This window comes from Molothrus ater, chromosome 2 (assembly GCF_012460135.2).
Source record: "Molothrus ater isolate BHLD 08-10-18 breed brown headed cowbird chromosome 2, BPBGC_Mater_1.1, whole genome shotgun sequence".
In the NCBI taxonomy this organism is placed as follows: Eukaryota; Metazoa; Chordata; class Aves; order Passeriformes; family Icteridae; genus Molothrus; species Molothrus ater.
Genome location: NC_050479.2, coordinates 87,766,073 through 87,786,861, shown reverse-complemented (window position 1 = coordinate 87,786,861; position 20,789 = coordinate 87,766,073). Strand labels below are relative to the sequence as shown.

The window sequence follows — 20,789 nt, the reverse complement described above, 5'->3', positions numbered from 1 at the left end:
GTGCAGCTTCACTGCATTTCCTTGGTCCTGTTGCTGGTCACCGGGGGGAGATCAGCCCCTCCCCTCCACTGCTTGCCTTCAGGAAGCTGTGCGCTGTGATGAGGTCACCCCCCAGCCTTCTCTTCTCTAAGCTAAACAGACCAAGGCAACCTCAGCCACTTCCTCCTAAGTCTTGCCTTTGAGACCTGTCACCACTTTTGTCACCCTCCTCTGGACACACTCCAGTAGCTTTATATCCTTTATTTATTGTGACACCCAAAATAGCCCCCAGCACTCGAGGTGAGGCTGCCCCAGGGCAGAGCAGGACAATCCCTCCCTTGCCCAGCTGGCAATGCTGTGCCTGATGCACCCCAGGACACGCTTGGCCCTGCTGGCTGCCAGGGCACTGCTGACTCATGTTCCACTTGCCAGAGTCCCCCAGGTCCCTGTCCACAGTGCTGTTCTCTAGTCTCTCATCCTGCAATTTGTATGAATAACCAGGATTACTGTGTCCTACAAGAATCTAGCACTTGGTCTAGTTAAATTTCATACAGCTGGTGATGGCTCAGCTCTCCATATCTCTCTGCAGGACCTCTTAACCCCCAAAGAAGTCCACAGCTCTTCCTAATTTAGTATCATTGACAGACTTATTGTATATTTGATTCCTTTGTCCAGATCATTTATGAAAACATGGAAGAGCACTGGCTGTAAAACTGAGCCCTTGGGAATGACGGTGGTGACTGGCTGTCAGCCTGATGTAACCCCATTTACCCAACATATTTTGGATTTGTCTACCTTTGTGCTGGGCAGTTGATGGAGAATAGTATCAAAAGCTTGGTAAAATTGCAAAACTCCATATTTACTGGCTTCCCTTGGTCAATTAGATGCATGACCTTTTAATGAAAGGAAATTAAATTGGTTAGCCGGACTTTCCCCTTGTGAACTTGTGCTCATATAATCAATGACTGGATTGTCTCTCAAAAAAACCTTCTCTGTAATTTTACCAGGCACTGAAAAGTAAGACTGGCAGGTCTATCATTACCTTCTTACCCTTCTTGAAATATTGCCAGCTTCCACTTGACCCAAGACCACTGAAGAAAAATAATGCAGAGAGGTCCTGTGATAACTTTGTCCAGCCCCATCCGTATCCTGGGATCAATCCTGTCAGGCTCCACAGATTTATGTGCATCCAGCTTGAACAGCTACTCTTGTTCAAGTTCAGGGTCAGCTGGGAGTTCATCATCCCCTGAGTCCTGGTCTTCCAACACAGGTCTCCTGGGATCCCAGGACCCAGCATTGGTGTTAAAGACAGAGGCAAAAAAGGCAATAAATACCTCTGCATTGTCTGTATCCCTGTTTGTGAGGTGACTGACCCCATCAATCAACAGACCAGTGTTCTCTCTGATTCTCTGTTTGCTGTTAATATATTTTGAAAAGCCTTTTTTTCCTTCAAAGTGCTGGCCAGCTTGAAGTCTAGTCGAGCTTTGACTGCATGAATTTTCTCCTGCAGTGCCAAACAGAATCTCTCTAGTCCTCCTGTGTTGCCTGTTCTTGCTTTCAGTGTCTGTACAGTTTCTTTTTGCCTAACTTCTATAAGATCCCTGTTCAGCCAAGGCAGCCCTTTGCACTGCTTGCTTGACTTCCCTTCCTTTGGAATTGCCTGCTACTGTGTTCTTAAGAGATGGCTCTTAGAAAGTGACTAGCATTCATGGAGCCAAATACCTGAAGCAGATCCCTGGAGGTCCCTACTAGCTAGCTCCTTCAGCAGCCCAAAATCTGCTCTTCCCATATCCAGGGACAAAGATTTCCTGGTATTTTTTTCTCCAAACACCAATCATTTGAAACACAACTACTTGTGTTGTGTCACTGTGGTCACTGTGATCAAGACAGCCACCAGCCACCACTTCACCCCTGAGACCCTCTGTGTTTACAAACAGCAAAGCTGGAAGGGCACCTGTCCTAGGTGGCTCCCTTAGTCCCTGCACAAAGAAGTTATCCTCCATGTGCTTCAGCAATTTCCTGCGCCTGTTTGTTTCTGCTGTATGATACTAACCAGTTGATGCCTGGGAAGTTAAAATCTTCCACAAGGACAAGGGCAGATGAACTAGAAATATCCCTCAATTCCTTGTTGAATAATTCACCATTGTTGTTGTTGTCTCTCCTGGCTGCTTTGGCTTTCCTCACCCTGTCCATGCAAGCTCAGGAGAGCATTGCTGGTTTCCCCCTGGACCACCTTTCCATGCTGCCACCACTTGTGTGCTTCCTTTGGATGTCTGAGTTCAGTCAGGAGCTCTTTGTTCATCCGTGAAGGCATCTTGATACTTTTGCTTGGCTTTCTGGGTGTTGGGAAGGAACATTCTCAGGCATAATGTATAATAAACTATCAAAAAATAACAAGAAAATTATTTCCTTTCATATAACACACATCAAAAATGTTTTCCTTAAGCCATGTGCAGCTCAGCATTGGCACATGAATAACTAGAGCTGTTGCATAAACGGGCACTTTTTCCTGTAAGGCACCATCAGCTCCACAAGAAGGCATGAATTGACAGGTGTATTTGCGTAAAACAAGGACGTCTACATTGCTTATTTGCCCCATCCCTCAGAATACAGAGCAGCTTCCTAACTGCAGCTCAGCAGTTGCTGTCTCTTGTGGCTTTAAAGGAAACCAAACGAGCTCTCTAATACACAGTGACCTATTTCTTCCCCCTAAATACTGAACGTACAGTCTTCGTGCATGTTCACGTCTATCATGCTCTTCCAATCCCTTTCCCTCAGGGCTAAGCAAACCCATTTCTGAAATATTAAAAACCACAACATTCCCAGGGGAACATTAAAACCAGTTCTTCAAGTTGATTTTTTTTTCCCATCACATTTTACAGCCACGCTCTTCGTATTTCTCAAACTGAAAATAATTAGCATTTAATTTTTAAAGAAAAACACCATTTTAGAGTGTTTCCCTGTGAGGATGTGGAGCCAGCAGTACAGTGGAAGGACTTCTCTCTCAGTCTGTGCCATGATACAGTTCTAATTTTACTCAATATTCCACAGTTTGCTGAACCATAAACCAGTCTTTAAAAGACTGTCACTAAAAATCTTGGTCTCCTCTCCTAAGGGAAAGGTATCTTGGATCAAATCCAGCATTAATTATATACCGCCTTACCAATTCCCCCCACGTTCATGCTGAGGTGGTAAACTGTATTTTTGGCCACAAGCTGTCCATCTGTGATGAAGCATTACATAGATTCCAGCCCTAAAGTGCACTGACAGCTCAGGGCTCTGTTAGATACATACCTTCCACTCAGGGATTTTCAGTTTAAAAGAATAGTTACTATAAAGAGAATTATATTGTCTTACTGAATGCAATTCTCATAGATAGGCTATGAAATTCTGTTGAGTGAAGGATTTTGTGCATTAAAGAAAAACTTTCAGAAACCCACCACCTTTACAAGCACGCTTGATAGAAACCTGCTTTTTACAAAGAGAAAGCGTAGGTTTATATTCTGAAATTTGAAAATCAGTCATATTTACCACCACAGCAGCTAAAGGCCAAAAAAAACTGAGATCTATTGCAACACCTAATGTAATGCACAACATAAGACAGTTTCTTTCCAGATATCAATTACTTCATGGAGCAGACAATTTAGAGCAATAGCAGTTTTCTCCAATTTGCTCATGCAAACCATAACATTTTTGCTCCTTTTGTTGATTGATTAAATACAGTAAATTTGATACCACACCCTTGCCATGGAGGAGGTGCAAAGACAAGATGTGTGCAATGTCACTGGAGTGGGGATATTTCAGGAAGCACAGTGGAAGCCAGAAGCCAACCAGATATGTTTACAGCAGACAGCAACACTTTGCTCCCCATGCTCCTCGCAACAGTGCTCAGATGGGGTGCTGTAGCTACACCTCTCACTTCTGACAGCTCTGTATCATCTGTGCACCACTTCTCTAAGTCTGCTCTCATCACAACGTGTCAAAAGACATGAAAATTTGACTACAGGAGAGTCCCCTGACTCTCCATCCAATACTCCATCCCACTGGGAATATATAAACATTGCTAAATATCCAGGAAGATCATCAGCATGAAAACTGAATTTAAAAATTTTGAAGGACAGATTTAAAGCAGTAATATTCTTATGTTCTCTCCCCTTCTTGCATCACTCCTCAGCCCCAGTGTACATGCACACTGAAGCACCCTTTCACTTATGTAACCATTTTTCTCCCATTGATTCCCCCCCTGCCCCAACCACAACTTTTCCATCTCTTGTCCTTGTCTTATCCCATTGTTTTGGGTCATATTTCTTACACTAAAAATAAAATTCAAAACAATTTAAAAATATCAGCCTGGAGCAGCTATTTAAGTCACTCTTATAAACATCCAGTAATTAGCTGATAGAGCTTTGTCAGGCTACAGTATTTTCAGCAGCTGTGTTAAAATATGTGATGATAGTATTTGTGTCAGCCAATCGCTTTATAGAAATAAATCTTTTTAATGTAATCTCCCTAGTTAATACATAGACAACAACCAACACAGTGTATCCAATATCCAGTCATCCTTTGAAAGTCTTATTTGCACCAACTGTTCTCAGCTGGGATTACTTTCTTGGACAACTTTCACCAGCTTAAAGGTAGATATCGACTGGAAAAAAAAACTACATGTACGAGCTTCTTGGCAACCTCCAGGTCTGTAACCAAACACATCACTTAATACAATACAGTGCATTAGCATATTCCCACTCCAAATTAGCTTTTAACAATGCTCCAGATACTTCATCTGTTTCACTTTATGGCAACATGAATGCAAGCAAAGCATGGGAACAGGAAAAGGGAGGCAAGCAGGCCAAGGCCTTATGTTGTTCCTGAAACCTGGACACAAGTCAGATGCTCACTGCCTGTATTGGTTTATATATTACATTGCTTTAGGAGTTCAAGGGAAGAAAAATGCATTGGTGAAGAAGCTGAGTAAAGATAGGAAGCATTTGAGGTTGTTGCTTTTGGTGTCACTATTATTTCATTCCCTTTAAATTAAATTTGGCATTTATTGGTTAGAAGGCAAACAGGAAATGGATGTCACTGATATTGGCTTGGAAACATAATGTCATTTCCACTACCTGCCTTCCTGATTGGCATCATCTCCGGATATGAACCCAGCAGTTTCCAAATGCTGATACATTATCCTTTCTTATTCTTCTTTCATCCCTCTCTAATTGCAAAAATGTTTTTCTAGAAAGGAAAATACTGAAACAGAAACACCTCAAAGATGTTCAAAGGCAATAGACAAAATACAAATACAGAAATGAATAACATTTCTATTCAATAAAGGCAATAGCTGAGAAGAACATAGCTTCAGACTTGTTTCTAGCAGTAGAGTCATAATCTCTTTTGCAAAAGACTCTAAAGGTAGTAGCAGTAAATTAATCTTCAAATGTCTGCAAAGTGTGCAAACAGCCAGAACCAGCTGGTTTGCAATCCTTAACATGACAGCAGTATCAAACTCTTACCAGCTCAAAGCACACGAGGAAGAGAAACTCATTTTATGGTATGGTATTCCATGGAACTGATTACTGTCTGAACAGGTCCTTTCCCTATACTCTCTACTACACTGGAATTTTTTTCCCCTTATTGCAATATACACCAAATACTCTCCTATTTCTGTACATTAAAGTGAGCACTTTCCAATTAAAAAATCCACTTGAATATGCAAATTTCCAGTCTTGGTGTTGTACACCTTGGCTGTCTCTTGTCCATTCATTACCATAGGAAGGAAATGTGACCTCTCCAACTAAATCCCCAAGCGAGGACAAGCATAGCACTCAAATTGCTGGATGCTTTATGTGGCACAATTATCTGAGTATGTGGAAGGAGTGACTACTCCTCTACTACCTTTTTCGGACACAGGAATGTATGGGGATAAACCTGGCTGGCATGATAAGGGAGGAAGTGATGAAAACCAAACCTGGTCCATCATATTACCTGATAAGAGCATGTAAGAGTGTGTAAAAGGTTATTTCATCCTGGACTTTGGAAATGGTATTGGGGGATCAGACTGCAAGAGGTGCAGGAATCAATGGAGCTGTACACACCCATGGGGTGGGGGATGAACAGGGGAAGGCAGAGTCAAAGAGAACAAATGGCCTTGACAGAGAGGGGCATAAGAGAGGCCAGCTGGCTTTAAAATGGGGCAAAGTATTGCATCTGTCAGCCCCCATAGTATTTTTTGTGACTCGTGAAGAGTAGATGGCTATACTGGAGTAGGCCTGTGCTGTTTTGCAAGTCTGCTGTTTTGGACAGTGCCAAAAATAGTTACAACATTGATGGACATTTAGGTCACAGGAATTTTAAGACTGACATGTGCTCACCTTCCTGAAAGTAATTTCCACTATGTAAACTTCACAGACTCACTTGAGCCTTCCTGCTATGATATTCTGTGCTGATAAATGTTTTAAAAGGGTGAGAATTGTCCCCAAGCTGCCAGCTGAACTGGCATCCAATGCAGGCCTGAATTTAAGTCACCAATTCCAGCAATCATATCATGTATCTCACATCTAGCTTGGATGAGAGTGTACTGAGACATGTAGTAAAAAACAGAGCTGTATCCTTTTTTTCTCCCTTTGGATTCTAACAAAAGCAGGAGTTTGTGCAAACTGTAAATGAACTGGAATGCAGAGAGACACTCTTCCAAACTGCTCTGGATTAAATGAGATCCATTCAGCAATAACTGAGTACACACCAATTGTAAAAAAAAAAGCTGGTCTAGGAGGCCAGTATGAGCTGATCTTATTTTTCTATGTCATCCTGAAGTGCTGTGCTCATGTGAAAACACACTGTCACAAGAATAATTTAGTAAGAAAGCTCTACCTCAGATCAAGACACATAAAAGAGTAGCATGCTGTCTTGCACAGGTGTAAAAACGAAATGGAGAACAAAGTTTCACTACCTGAAAGAGTAACAGAAAGTATCAGGTTTTCTTCCCCAGAACCACACCAAGATCCTTCTCTTTTCTTTAACACTCAAAAGGCCAAGAAATTATTTTCCTCCCTTTCTTTCTCACTGTTCCTTTTATTAAGTCCGACTATTTCCTGGATTGGCTACTTGTACAGTTCTGGACTTTGCTTGCAATAATAATCACTCTCCCCTTGCCAGAGAAAGGACAGTTATTTTACAGACATCTTCAATAACAAAATTCATCAACACAAAAAGCAGAACACATTGAACATTGAAAGAAGAGGTAAAACTTCAATTGTGCAGTAAGATTAAGATTGTGCCATTCAATTCAAATTAAGCAGCAAACAAGACACCACCACAAAAAAAATCAGAAAAGTCCCAGAGATCAGTAAAGATTGTGGTACTTTGTGTCCATGAGGCGCTAAAAAAGAAACTTCAGTTTTCTTAACTAAAAACCTCTGTTTCAGAAGAAATAAAACACCAAATCAAAGGAACAACAGCGCATGTATTTGTTAGTTTCACAAAATGTATGCTCTGTCGAATACTGTGTAATATTAAAAAGGACTCAGTAATACACAAATTCCCTGCGTGATTTGCTATTATTTTATACAGTGTAGGGAACAAAGTGCCTTTTGCAGAGCTAGTGTAGTAGTGAATCAAACACAAATCACACCTACAAGAGTAGAACCTAGAGTTCCCAGCTGGGATCAGAAATCATACTTCCTAAAATAAAGGAAAATGCATTTTAGCCCTAAATGGTTTAGGGACAGGAAAATTGCCATGAAATTACAAACAGAAACAGATAAATAACTTGTGCAAGACCCACTGACAGACAACAGTAACAGCACACAGGAGAAGGAAGAGATATTTGTGTCCTCCGTTATGATGCTAGATATGTTGTCATCTCATGCTTCCAGTTCCACCAGTTCAGTACGACTTTGAGCAGACCTGGTCATGCCAGCAGCTGCAGTGCCTTTAAATGCAATGCATTTTAAACACAGCCTTTGATCCAAAAAATCCATTAACAATTCTATAACAAACCAACAGAGATCATTCTATATCTGCCACAATTACATACCAATTCTACAGGGACTTGTTACTGGCCATAGCCAAAGAAAAATCTTGGAAAGGTTTCAACTTTGACTTTGTCCATTAGTGCTACTTAGGTCCTTTAACAAAGCACACTAGGGACACAATTCCATAGCAGATCGTTCACACAACAGTGCATTTCATTGTAACAGCCTCTTCCTCAGCCTCTTCATGTGTTTAGGTACTCAGGTTTGCTCTTTACCCAAATATTGTCTCTTTTGCTCTTTCTACATGTGAAAAATACTCAACTTTACAACCATACCAGTTATGAAAACCTGGTCTACACAAATGTTACTGAAAGCTTTCTATTGTAGTGTTTAAAAGCTAAAGGATGGCATCTTTTGAAATGTCCCTTATTAGTTTAACTGTATTGTTTACAGTTAAGTTAATCTAAATGTTGTCTTCAGTAACACCAAGTATATGAGCACTGAGTGTATCTTAAACTCTGACCAGACACAATCACAGCAGCTCATGAATACTGCAACAAGATGGCAAAAATTCCATAGGATAAGAACTGAGAAAGGCATATGATATCCCAACAGTGAGCCCAACAGTTACATACCAAACAACTAACAACCACAAGTTTATGGGCCTCATTTCCATCAAAACAAACTGTCAAATCCTACTGCCTTGGCTTTGTTATTTTCCCAGTATATAATCGAAGCTTACAGTAAAATGTACATAAAGTCAAACCTTACAGCTTTGTTGAACTTTATCTGGAGGAAACTGATGAAGGAGCTGTAGATTCTTTTTCTTTTTTTAGGTTTAGAATCAAAACTAAGAGACCTCCAAACAAAGTAACATGTACTGCAGAACACGGACACATACACACGCATACACACACAAGTAGCCATGTCCCCTGGGGTTTTGCTGTTGTTTTTCTTACTTTGTTTTATAGGCAATCTTTATAAAAGATTAATTTCATTATATGCATACTATATTAGAGGCATATTTCTAACCACTTTTAATATACTTTAGAAAAGCAAAACATAAATCTTGCCTTTGAAAACTTACCAATGCTCAATGTATTTAAGGCTCACTATGCAACTTCAGATTTGTAATAGTCTCTACATTTGAAAAATGCATTAATAAAGTTTACAGATTTTTAAAAACAGTTCACCAGTCTCTCTTAAATATTTAATAGCTTCCCTCGTCCATAAATGTATGCCAGCTTTTCTTTCACCTCTCTTTCATGCATCATTTCTATGTTGTTGTCTTTACAAAAGGAACAAAAGTATTAAAAAAAACCACAAACAATACTCAGTTCAAACTTAACAAAATTCTATTAAGTACTCAGGGTAGATTTGGTTGGCATCGAAGATGACAAAGATCTTTGGGTTCCAGGTATTATCCACACAGCTGTCATACAAGTTCACAAAGCTTCCATCTTTTGAAGGAGGCCTCATGTATTTTGAATCGCCACCGATATAGTCACCAGTTAATACACGAGCAAGAAACATGACTTTATCTGGTCTGTGCAGATGAGGCTGCAGGTTCACACCATGAATCTGGAAAGTATCTCCATGCTTCATGCTCTCTTTGCAGAAATGGCTGGAATATGATGCATCTCTTGCAAAATAGGTCCCTTTCAAATAAAAAAACAAACAAAATTTGATTACATTCTTACCATGACAGTTTGACTACCAGAGCATAGCTATCAACATGATGAAAAATGACAGTTCTTTTATGTTCATTAGGAATCCTTTTTTTGTTGTTAATTGTTGTAACAATATGACCAAATATTTTTATTGTGAACATTTTAGTAGGGAGATTGTCTTGTGATCAACACTGCTTTGCTGGGTATCCCTTCCCCATGCTCCCTGGCCCTACCAGCCACTGTAACAATTACATTCCTTACTGCATCCTAATTACACTTGCCATAAAAGCAGATCTGTATTAAACAGCTCTTGGGTAAACACAAGGCATGCATCACAAAGTACGCACTACAGGGAAGACTTAACGTTGAGCTGTTAACACTTTCACTGTTGTATGTGACAGCAATACTTACCTTTTCCATACACAGCAGCATGCATCCCATTTATTCTCCAGTCAAAGTTATGAATACATATTGCTTCTACAAATTCATTACTAGTGCCATGAAAGAGCATCTGCTCATTAATTGTTGGGACACCTCTTTTCTTCTTCAGTTGAGCTTTTTTCCTACAGAAAACACACAATAAATACATAATAAATAAATAGCTGTACACAATAAATACATAATGAATAAACAGTTGTCCACAATAAGCACATAATAAATAAAGAGTTGTACAAACACACTAAATTACTACTGTGAAAACACTGCTGAGGGTACAGACCTAACACATTCCCCTTTACAAGTGCCTAGATGACTCTAGGTTTTAAACACGTCGGAATTCTTAAGGTACATATTTAGAAATCACATGTTTCTGAATGCTGACTATTTTCCCACATAGTCTAAGATTTAAAAAAAGGTCTTTCTACACCAATTTTATCAACATTGTTCATGTGTTATTAGTTTCAGTGTGGTCATTTTCAGCAGATACATCTTTAAAAGAAAGGGAATTTTGCACATTTTGTTTCCTCCACCTGCTTTAATGTCATGGTGGAAGGGATAACAAAGTTGGTAGATCATGAAGTACTAGGCAAACCAGCAAAAACTGATCTAAGGGCTAGTTATGCTGAACATCTGAAAGTTCTTCAACCAGAGCCCTCTGTTGTTGGCTGTTGATCTCTGACAATATATAAATGTAGCCTTGAGTAACTTCTTTTGAAACAGGGGAATGGAATAGATTTATAGAAAAAGTGAATAATCAATAAAAAGATGTTCTGTGATAGTCCTTTACTATCTCTGACCAGTTATTTTCATAAAGTCAATTTAGAATCATTATTAATATGGGAACTATTGTAAGAGGCAAATGTGTTCTGACCACTACAGTGATGCAAATAATCATTCAAGCAATGATCAACCAATTAAATCAATTGATCTTATCACTTAAAAAAAAAAAGTGATAAGTAATAAGATCAATCATAAAAATTTAAAATAAGCTGGGCACACTGGCAAGCTGGTTGGGCAGAATGCAGAAATGCCACAACAGGACACTTTGGCTATTTGGAACAGAAATCAAGGGGTCCAACTGCTCTAAAAAGCATCATCTAAGCACCTTGTACAAGCAGTGACAAGATAATCTAGTTCAACAAAATTAACTTGTTCCAGCACTGTGAAAATTCTTGTTCAGCCAATTCACTGAATGAAAGGTAAAACCTACAGCAAAACTAAATACCCAGAGACATGTTCCTTGTACCTATGTAAGCACATAAGCTTTTTCTAAAACTGGTCACCAATCACACTGACCAACACCTTTTTTTACTTGTTGTACTCCCTGACAACTCCAAACTGAGATGCTAGACTAAGCATCATGCTCTTTTCAACTTTCCTACCTGGGACACCAAAAGAAGTGAATTTGAAATGCTGGAATACCTATTTCTTTGTAATATACTACCAGGCAATAATTTCTTCACCAGTATGTGCAAGCCTACAGCATTGTCTTGTGACCCAAGGGCAGGACCCGGCATTTTACCTTACTGAACCTCCCAACTGGACTCAGCCCATGGATCCAGCCTGTCCAGATCCCTCTGGAGAGCCTTCCTGCCCTCCAGCAGATCCACACTCCCACCCAGCTTGATGACATTTGCAAACTTACTGAGGGTGCCCTTGATCCCCTTGTCCTGATCCCAGATAAAGATATTATGCAGGACTGGCCTCAACACTGGGCCCTGGGGACCCCACTGGTGAGCAGCTGGATTCTGTAGCTCCATTCAGCACCTCTCCCTGGGCCTGCCTATCCAGACAGCTTTTTACCCAGCAAACAGTGCACCTGTCTGAGCCATGAGCAGCCAGATGCTCCAGGAGAATGCTGTGGGAAAACAGTGTTGAAGGCGCTACTGAAGTCCAGGTAAAAAATAACTGCAGCCTTTCCCTCATCCACTTAGTGGGTCACCCTGTCATAGAAGGAGGTGAGGTTGGTCATCAAGCAGGACCTGCCTTCCCTAAACTCATCCTGGCTGGGCCTGACCCCTGGTTGCCCTGCACATGCTGTATGATGGCACTCAGGATGAGCTGTTCCTTGACCTTCCCTGGCACTGAGCTCACTCATCCTGAAAGGTCTGTAGTTCTCTGGATCCTCCTTCCAGCTCTTCTTGTGCATGGGCATCACACTTGCTCAACTCCAGCCAACTGGCACCTCCCCAGTGAGCCAGGACTGCTGGTAAATGGTTGAAAGTGGCTCAGTGAGCACCCCCCAGCTCCCTTGGTACCCTCCAGTAGAGTCCATCCATTCCCAAAGACTTGTGTGGGGTAGCAGGTTCCATTTTCTCTTGGATTACGAGGGCTGCATTTTGCTCCCCACTTCTGTCTACGAGCTCAGGGTCTGGGTGCCCAGATAACAACTGGTCTTAATATTAATGCCTTTGTTGCCTCAGTCTTTTCCTCATCCTTTGTCAGTATGTTTCCTCCATATCCAGTAAAGGACAGAGATTCTCTATAGCCCTCCTTTTGTTGATGATTTGTTTAAAAAAAAAATATTGTCTTCTACAGCAGTGGCCAAATTAGGTTCTAACTGGGCTTTGGTCCTTCTAATTTTCTCCCTGCAAAACATCTCAACATCTTTTACTGCTCCTGAGCTGTCTGCCCCTTCTTCCCAAGGTGATAAACCCTCTTTTTTGCCTGAATTCCAGCCAAAGTTCTCTGTTCAGCCAGGATGATATTATTCCTCAACTACTTGTCTTTCAGCACATGGGGACAGCCTGCTCCAGAGCCTTTAGGATTTCCCTCTTGAAGAGTGTCCAGCCTTCCTGGACTTGTCTGCCCTTCAAGACTGACTCACAAGGGACTCTGTCAAACAATCTCCTGAACAACCCAAGTTTGACCTCTGGAAGTCCACGGCAGCAGTTCTGCTGACCCTCTTCCTTATTCCATCAAGACAAAAAAGAAACTTAACTAAAAGTTGGGTTACTCTCTTAACCATTAACATATATAAGGAATTTCACTTCCTCACACATATTGATATAGCTTTAAATTAACAATAAATGGCATATCTTTAAAAAAATAATGTAACTTATGCAAGATTTTAGTATACATCTGCTTAGTTATTTCCTCACTCTTTAACTTAGTCTAGATGTTTTTATTAGAGTAAAACATCGTTAAACCTCCTGATATGCACTCCTTCCTACAAGATGCACAAATAACTTTTGTCAAGTATGATTGTTTAAGACTGACACCAAAAAATAAGTGGATACCGAAGTGGGCACTTCCTACTTCTTCCAGGCCAGCACAATATGCAGAAGAAAAAGCCAAAAACTTAGAAGAAGGTTTTGTAGGACATTAAATTTAAAAGAATTGCATGAATATGTGTTCATTAGACACTTAGTTCTGTCCTATGCTTCATAAAATTGAGAAATTTAACAAGACTGAAATATTAATTTGCTTTGTTCAGTAAAAATTAAAGTAATACAAGCCTCTCAAGGAACCATTTTACAAAAAGCTAATTTTTGTCTCCTTACTTCACTGTAAAGATCATGGGCATCTACCACACAGATATTCTGAACACCTTAAATACATTATCTATGCTACAGCTTTATCTAATGCATTTCTACAAGTATTCAATTTCTGAACCTGTAGAAGCTACACAGTCTTGAAAATTAAATTTTGAATAAAGAGAAATGACAAATAAGAAAATTTTTTAAAGTTAAAATGTAACAAAAAATTTCATTAATAGTAAAAACAGTTAAACATATTTCTGCTGCATGACTTAAAACTTTTCTCCATTAACAATCCTAAAACTGTTGGTTTTAGAAATAATCTCACCTGCAAAAAAACTCCCACAAGTCTAGATTTTGTATTCTCTTAATTCTTTTAATTCGGTGGCTATCCATTGTTCTTCCAAAGAGACTAGAAACTTCATTATATTCATTTGTTTTCTTTTGCAATGGAATAAGCTGGAAAAAAAGAGGTTAGTGCGATTTCAATTCAATGCATTATTTTGTTGTCACATGTTTTTGACCAAGTTGCATACCAACTCTTACCTGGTATGGCTCCTCGGTATTTACATTCTCCCAGTGGGAAGGCATAGGGATAGCCTCATTTTCACAGATGAAACTTCAAACAAAAAAGGTAAAAGCACATCACTTCAAAGACATGAGGCATTTTCTTCCTGTCAAACTCCTGCTCCAAACAACACAGTGTGCAAAAAAAGCAAACCCCTATGAAGTTTATACAGAGCTACTAAAAAAGAGTGGTTTAAGCACATGCACTACATACATTGAAGCTCTTAAGCCTTAAAACAGGGACTAAAAGAAGAAATCTCCTGAAAGTAAAAAATGTCACCACATGGAAATAAGAGTACTGAATGCAATTATTCAAAGAACAAAGTAAATTGCCACGTCATTGTATGCACTATTTAGCAAATATCTACTGAAAAAAAGTTGGCACTTCAAAAACAGTCTTCTTGAAAGTCAGTGTAAACAGATTGCTACTACATTTCTTATGACAAATGACAAATTTCTTTTTTAATGTATAACCACGCTACAATTCAGAACTAAATTTTTTCTCAGAAACTATCTGGGGAAAAAAATCCACATATCCCATGTACTCAATTTCATCTGCATAGCTCAGTTTATTTAGTGAATTCCAGCTTTACATCAGCTCAGCTTTACATCTAATGACTGATCAAATGGCAAGAAACTGACAATCTAAAGCAATTAAACTCATAAAAGAATTATTACAACACAATTTCTTAAACTCCAAGTAAGTTTAGAGTAAATGAGTAAAATATAGGCACAACATATAACTCACCCTTTTTTTGCTGTTACAATACTACTTCTAAATAATTTATGGAATCACAGGATTCCATTTTTTGGTGCTGCTTCCCTGCAGCAATTCTCATTCAACAGGTATTCAGAGCAAGTGACTCCAAAGCAAATAAATATAAACAATAAAGATAAAACACTTTGGTTTCATTTTACTTAGAAGAAGCAGGAATAAAAGAAAAATAAGGAGTCTTCCTCTTGTTTCCTTACCTGAATGAATTGATTGCAAAGGGAGCTCGCTTTATTGGACGTTGTTTAAGGGTAGTTAGGTTGATCTGTTTCATCACTGAGCATAAAACAAGAATTAGGAAGATGAATTGGGAATTCATCTACAGCATATGAAACATTTAAGTATCATTATTTAAAAGAATGTTACTACACCCTAAGCTACTTGACAGGAATCCTATTTCAACAAGTAACAAATCAGCATTTTCAATAAATATATCTAAATGCATTGTCATTTACATGAGTTGGGAAAATGTCCAAATATTACACACACCAAAGATATATTTTTAAAATATCCATCTAACATTCAGCCCCACTAAATCACAGGCAGAACTTCCACTGACTTGAAAGGGATGACAAAGAATACACTACTCTTAGTGTAAGACATCATGGCCTAAAGACAGTAACATAAAAACTGTTCTTTAACATTTGCTTATAGTGTAGTGTTTTTATTCTGGATGCAAAACACAGTTTTTAATAAAAAGACATTTCAACACAGATAGCACCTTACTGCCAGTATATTGCTGTTTAACCCAGTCCCCACTTTCTGTATTTGAAATATTTGAAATTTGAATACATATATTGGAATATGTATTTATTTCCTTAATTTCCTATATTTAAGCATATAGCTGTTTTGTAATTTAATCAGAAAATAAACCATCTATGAATAGAAAAACTAAAAAAAAAGTTACTAGAACACACCAGTGAACAAAGAACAGATTACCTTTATAATTAGTTACATATATTAGAAACCTGTAATACTCTGTAACTGACAAGAACAGCATAAGCAAGATCTTTACAATCTACCAGTAAATACTTTTGCCTATCTCCTTGTTATTCTGAGAACAGAACTGGCTTCAACTACCTGCTGAATTATTAAATCATTCTGATGCCAGTATTTTGCAGGAAGCCTCCTTTACAACAATGTTTCTTATACAGAATGAATGGAAGAGGTTTTCCAAGCTCACAGGCAGTTGCACATTAAAGAAAAAGGTTCAACCTTCCCAGTTCAAGAGATGTATCCTACATGCCACTTGCAGCTGGAGCAAGCAGTAGGAATTCCAATGCAGTGCTATTAAACAAAACTTGCAACTTCATTAATAAACTACACAAAAAATGTAACAGATCAGCTGTTTCTAAAAACTCCTATGTATTTCCAGTAAAAAAGACATTCTTAATCATGTTTTCACACCAGATATGAAGACAATAACCTGCTGAATGAACAAATGTGCTGGTGTATCTGAGACCTTCTATTGTTTAAATTTACTCTTTGGCAAAACACATACCTGAAAAGTCCAGTGTGTAGTTAAATTTTGCAGTGGTAAAAGACAGAGATCCATGGGGGTCTGTTCGGAAACTCCTTTCAATATCTTCACTGCTGATAGAGCAGTGACTGTTTGAGTCAGTCTTCAAAATAAAAGAAAAAGCACATTAAGACAAACTCAGACATAGGTAATTTGATGTATGGGATCCATCAGAGCCAATATAACTTCATAGGTATTTACCTGAAACATATGCCATTTACCACACTCTGCCAAATAAAACCAGCCCCACTGGGTATCGGAGGTATCCATGTCTTCAACTGAACTTTCCATCTTTGCAAACACATCTTCTGATGGTCCTTGAAGCATTTCCTGAAACATTCACACAATACACACATATAAAGTCTAGAGAAATTTATTTAAAAAGCAAAATAAAGTGCATTTGCAATAACTACAAAAAAAAATCCTATCAGGCTGAGGACTGGTCTGTTTTTCTTTTCCATAGAAAAATTCTCAATTTGCTACTTATCCAGTATTATCTTTTAACTTAGCTAAACACTTTCAAAATTTTCTTAATTGTCTGTAAAGTGTGACAGTAAAGGCAAGAGCTATAGGCTTTATGTGATCAAAGAGAGGTGCTGAATTGATGGTTGTAGGATCAAGGCCACTCAGAAATATACAACAGGTTCTTCATTCCTACTTCTCAAGAAAGAGATATTTCCAACAGCTTGATGGAAACACCTACTAGGTACTCACCAGCAGTGAACAAATCAGACTGGAAATCAATAGTTGTAAGACAAAAAAATAAGACTAAGACAAAGAATACAATTAATGAACTGTGAAAGACCACAGTAGATTATTCCTTCCCATTGCATGAAGAAGAATTTTCCCCCTAATGCACTCACTTAAAAATGACACAGTAAAATTCCTGATACTCTGTACTTGTATTTATAGAAAAGGTTCACACCAAAAGCCAGACTGGCTCCCACACAAGCAATGACTACCACAGTTGGGATTCTGAAGGATGGAAGAAAAAGAACTGAGGAGAGGATACAGCAGAGGTCTACAAAATCATGACAAAACCAAATAGGGAATAAAGAATCACATTTTCTTCTGCCAGATGGAGGAGACACCTATCAAAGGTTGCACATGTCAAGTTCAAAGTAAGTAAAAGAAAAACTTCATGAACCAGATGGCAACCTATGGAATTTCTTTTCATGGTCTGGTGTGGATGCTGCAAATTTATGGAAGTTCAAAAAGCAGCTAGACAAGTTTAAGTCTACCAAGAGCTATGCCAGAATACCTTTAGAAGAACAGTCCCTGCCAGAATTCAGCTCATTCTTTGTTTGTCAATAAATAAATTCTGAAAATATTAAATTCTGAAAACTCTGAAAGTGCTCACCTCTATTTGCATGTATTTCCTAATGGGTCAACTTTCTGCAACAACCTCCCCAAGCAAAAATTCTTAGTAAGTTTCAGGGAATCTTTCAGATAAAAAACTTGCCCCACACCCAGAAAAGGTGAGCAATTCATCGACTCTGTTTAAGCAAAACACTTTGGCACTCTCCCCAATATGTCCTCAAGTTTACTTTTTTCTAAGAAGTGAAACAACACCCTTCAGCACAAGTCAAACAATGTGCAGTTAGTATCCTGGATGCTTCAGTTGTTTCCTGGTCACTTCAACCCAGAAAAAAAGAGACCTGAAGAACACAAATACCAGAGACTAAAAGTAGGCATCCCCATTCTGGCCAGTGCTACTGGGGCAGCAGTTCAGAGCAGGAGGCACTTCTGGCACCACCCTTCCTCCCCCATTTTTCCCAAGCTAGCTGTATTTCTGTAGTTGTTTGGAAAAAAAAATCTGAGAAACCTCTTATCAGGGGAATCATAAGTGGATCTCCAAAACATCACCAAATTGCAGAATCTGAGGGCAAACCTACTTCAGTGAAAGCCTACCCAAGGCTCCATGTATGGATTGCTGCCTCAAGTTCAAACAACACTACACAAAAGGTTCATCAGCTGCTCAGAAAAAGTATTTTGAAAGAGATAAGAAAACCATTCTCTGCTTCAGAGGGCATCTGTCAGCATTTCTTCTGTTACCCACAGCAACACAGCCACAGAGCCTGCATTCCCTTAGTGTTAAAAGCACAACTGGCCAACATCTTTTGGTGAAAATCTTTCACCTTCAATTTGATTCTTCCTATTGGATAAGTACTTGACTATGTTCTATCCTAATGAGCACAGGCAGAGGTAGGCTGCACTTCTTTAAAGATGAGGAAAGCAATTCAGGCTTTTCTTGGTAATGATTTGTTTCCTCATGCTCCCATTAAAGTGGTGAGCTCAGCTCCCTCCCAGACCATTAGTTCAGGGCCTTGACTCTGATAGTCAAACCAATGATGCCTTTGGAACAAGAGGACATGCCTTTACAAGCAGGGAAGGCATGATTATCTGTGCCTGACAACACACTTTGAGTCCTCCAGGGGTATCTCATTATTCTCTCCAGAATAAAACATTTAATAAGGAGATAGTTATTCCCATGGCTTTCAAAAATCTTACATTCAACCCAGATATTTGTACCCTCATCACAAAGCCTAGGGTAAACAGGTAGATTCCAGGATACTTTAGAAGTGTGGAGGAAACACCTGAAGGCATTAATATGAAAAGCCATAAAAACAAGAGAACTTTGCAAAGGTGACACAAATCCAAAATGTTTGAAGGAATTTCTGATTAATTCAAAATCAAATGCACACCATTTACAAGCATTAGGTAGCATTTTGAGAAGGGTCTCAACTCCCATCATTAGCACTGTTTCTATTGGTCCAGGAGCTACCAGAACAGCTCAAATTAAACAAATGTCTAAGGAAAAACATCCTCCTAAACAGGAATAGCACTTGTTGTGTGCTGTGGCTGAATGGCTTGAGTACTACTGACCATGCACTTCCTCTTTTTTCCATAAGCAATTCATGTTCGACTGATATATATATCCTTTACAGTGTGCAGATTCAGAGAATGCTTTAGGTTAGAAGAGAACTTTAGGACCATCTGGTTTCAATTCCCTGCCATGGGCAGGGACACCTTCCACTGGACCAGGTTGCTCCAAATCCCATCCAACTTGGCTCTGAACACTCCCAGGGACGGTGCATCCACAGCTTCTCTGGGCAACCTGTGCCAGAGTCTCACCACCTGGATGACCACAAACGCAGGAGCATCCCAATGGACTACTGTGTCTGGATTCCTGTGCTGCCTGCTTCACCTGACACACCGTGCTTTATTGCCAAAGGCTCTTCTCCCTACATGCATCGACTTGTACAAGCATCCTGCTGGGAACACAGGCAGGGTACTGCTTAGGGAATCTCTGGCTCTTCCTTAGAGAACACGACACCTGATTAGGAGACTTGCCTGAGGCGAGCCCGCAGGGCTCGGGAGGGGAGACAGGAGAAGGAGCAGCACTAGCACCAGTACGGGACACACGCTGGAGTGACAATGCCCTTCCCACCTGCGCCCCCACGCACCCGCTCCGTCCTGCCGGGGGCCGCCGTCGCAATCCCACCCGTAACCGCCCCCTCCAGAGCCGCAGCCACGGGCGCTCAAGGGCACGGCCCGGCCACCGAGCCTAGCACGGAACCACTACCGCTCCATCGGGCGCGCAGGCCGCTCCCCCGCACGCAGCGGCCGCCGCCTCCCGCCCCCGTGCCCAAGCTGGCAGCGCGCAGCGCGGGGCGGGGCGGGGCGGGGCGGGCGGCGGCCTGCGGGGCGCGTGGGGGGAGGGCGCGGCGCGGGGGGAGGGGCGGTGGCGGCGGCCGTTCCGCCCCGCCCGCACTCACCGCAGCGGCCGCGCGCACCGGGCGCGCTCCCGCAGGCCGCCCGCGCCGCGCGGGCCGGGCGCGCGGGGCCCGCTCCGCTCCCAGCGCTTCCGTTACCGGCGGCCGGGGAGGGCGGGGTCAGCGTCGCGGTGGCCGCGCCCCATTGGCCCGTCGGGGGCAGGCATGCAAATGAAGGCGGGGGTGGAGCCGCTGTCGTGACGCGCGGAGGGGACGGGGAGGGCCCAGGGCCGGTTCCTGGGCCGCAGGGTCAGCACCGGCACCGGCACCAGCACCGGCACCGGCACCGGCACCGGCACCGGCACATTCCCGACCCCAACACCGCCTCCAGCCCCAGTCCCAGTGCCAGAAACAGTCCAAACTCCGGTCCAGTACCAACACCAGTACCAGGCCGAGTTCCAGTATCAATACCACTGCCTATGCCAGTACCAGCACCAGTCCCTGTTCCAGCACCAGTCCCAGTTCCAAAACCAGTCCAAGTACCTGTACCAGTACAAACACCAGGCCCATTGCCAGTATCAATACCAGTTCAGTGCCAGTCCCAGTACCTTTACCAGGCCCAGTCCCAGTTTTGGCATCAGTCCCAATTCCAAAACCAGTCCAAGTGCCTGTTCCAGTACTA

The 20,789-nt window shown here is 40.9% G+C and overlaps 1 protein-coding gene across 2 annotated transcripts; it reads right to left on the bottom strand.

Moving 5' to 3' along the window:
• Positions 1-4,455: 4,455 nt before the first annotated feature.
• On the bottom strand, positions 4,456-20,220 carry PARP11 (poly(ADP-ribose) polymerase family member 11). 2 transcript variants are annotated; one of them, XM_036388731.2, is made up of 8 exons: positions 20,171-20,220; positions 16,593-16,721; positions 16,374-16,494; positions 15,073-15,148; positions 14,080-14,152; positions 13,862-13,992; positions 10,028-10,179; positions 4,456-9,604 (listed from the first exon to the last, which is right to left on the bottom strand). In XM_036388731.2, the coding sequence occupies exons 2-8, from the start codon at positions 16,716-16,718 to the stop codon at positions 9,291-9,293; spliced, it is 993 nt and encodes a 330-aa protein (XP_036244624.1). In that variant the 5' UTR covers positions 16,719-16,721; positions 20,171-20,220; the 3' UTR covers positions 4,456-9,290. The 2 variants fall into 2 exon arrangements, with proteins under 2 accessions (XP_036244624.1, XP_036244634.1); XM_036388741.2 differs by lacking the exon at positions 20,171-20,220 and adding an exon at positions 19,859-19,956.
• Between the last annotated feature and the right edge of the window lie 569 nt (positions 20,221-20,789).

Coding starts and splice junctions, on each gene's coding strand:
- PARP11 (XM_036388731.2), bottom strand. CDS start 16,718: ATGCTTCAAGGACCATCAGAAGATGTGTTTGCAAAGATGGAAAGTTCA. Junction 14,153..15,072: donor TTTGCAATCAATTCATTCAG/GTAAGGAAACAA, acceptor TTTTGTTTGAAG/TTTCATCTGTGAAAATGAGG. Junction 10,180..13,861: donor TTGTGGGAGTTTTTTTGCAG/GTGAGATTATTT, acceptor TGTTTTCTGTAG/GAAAAAAGCTCAACTGAAGA.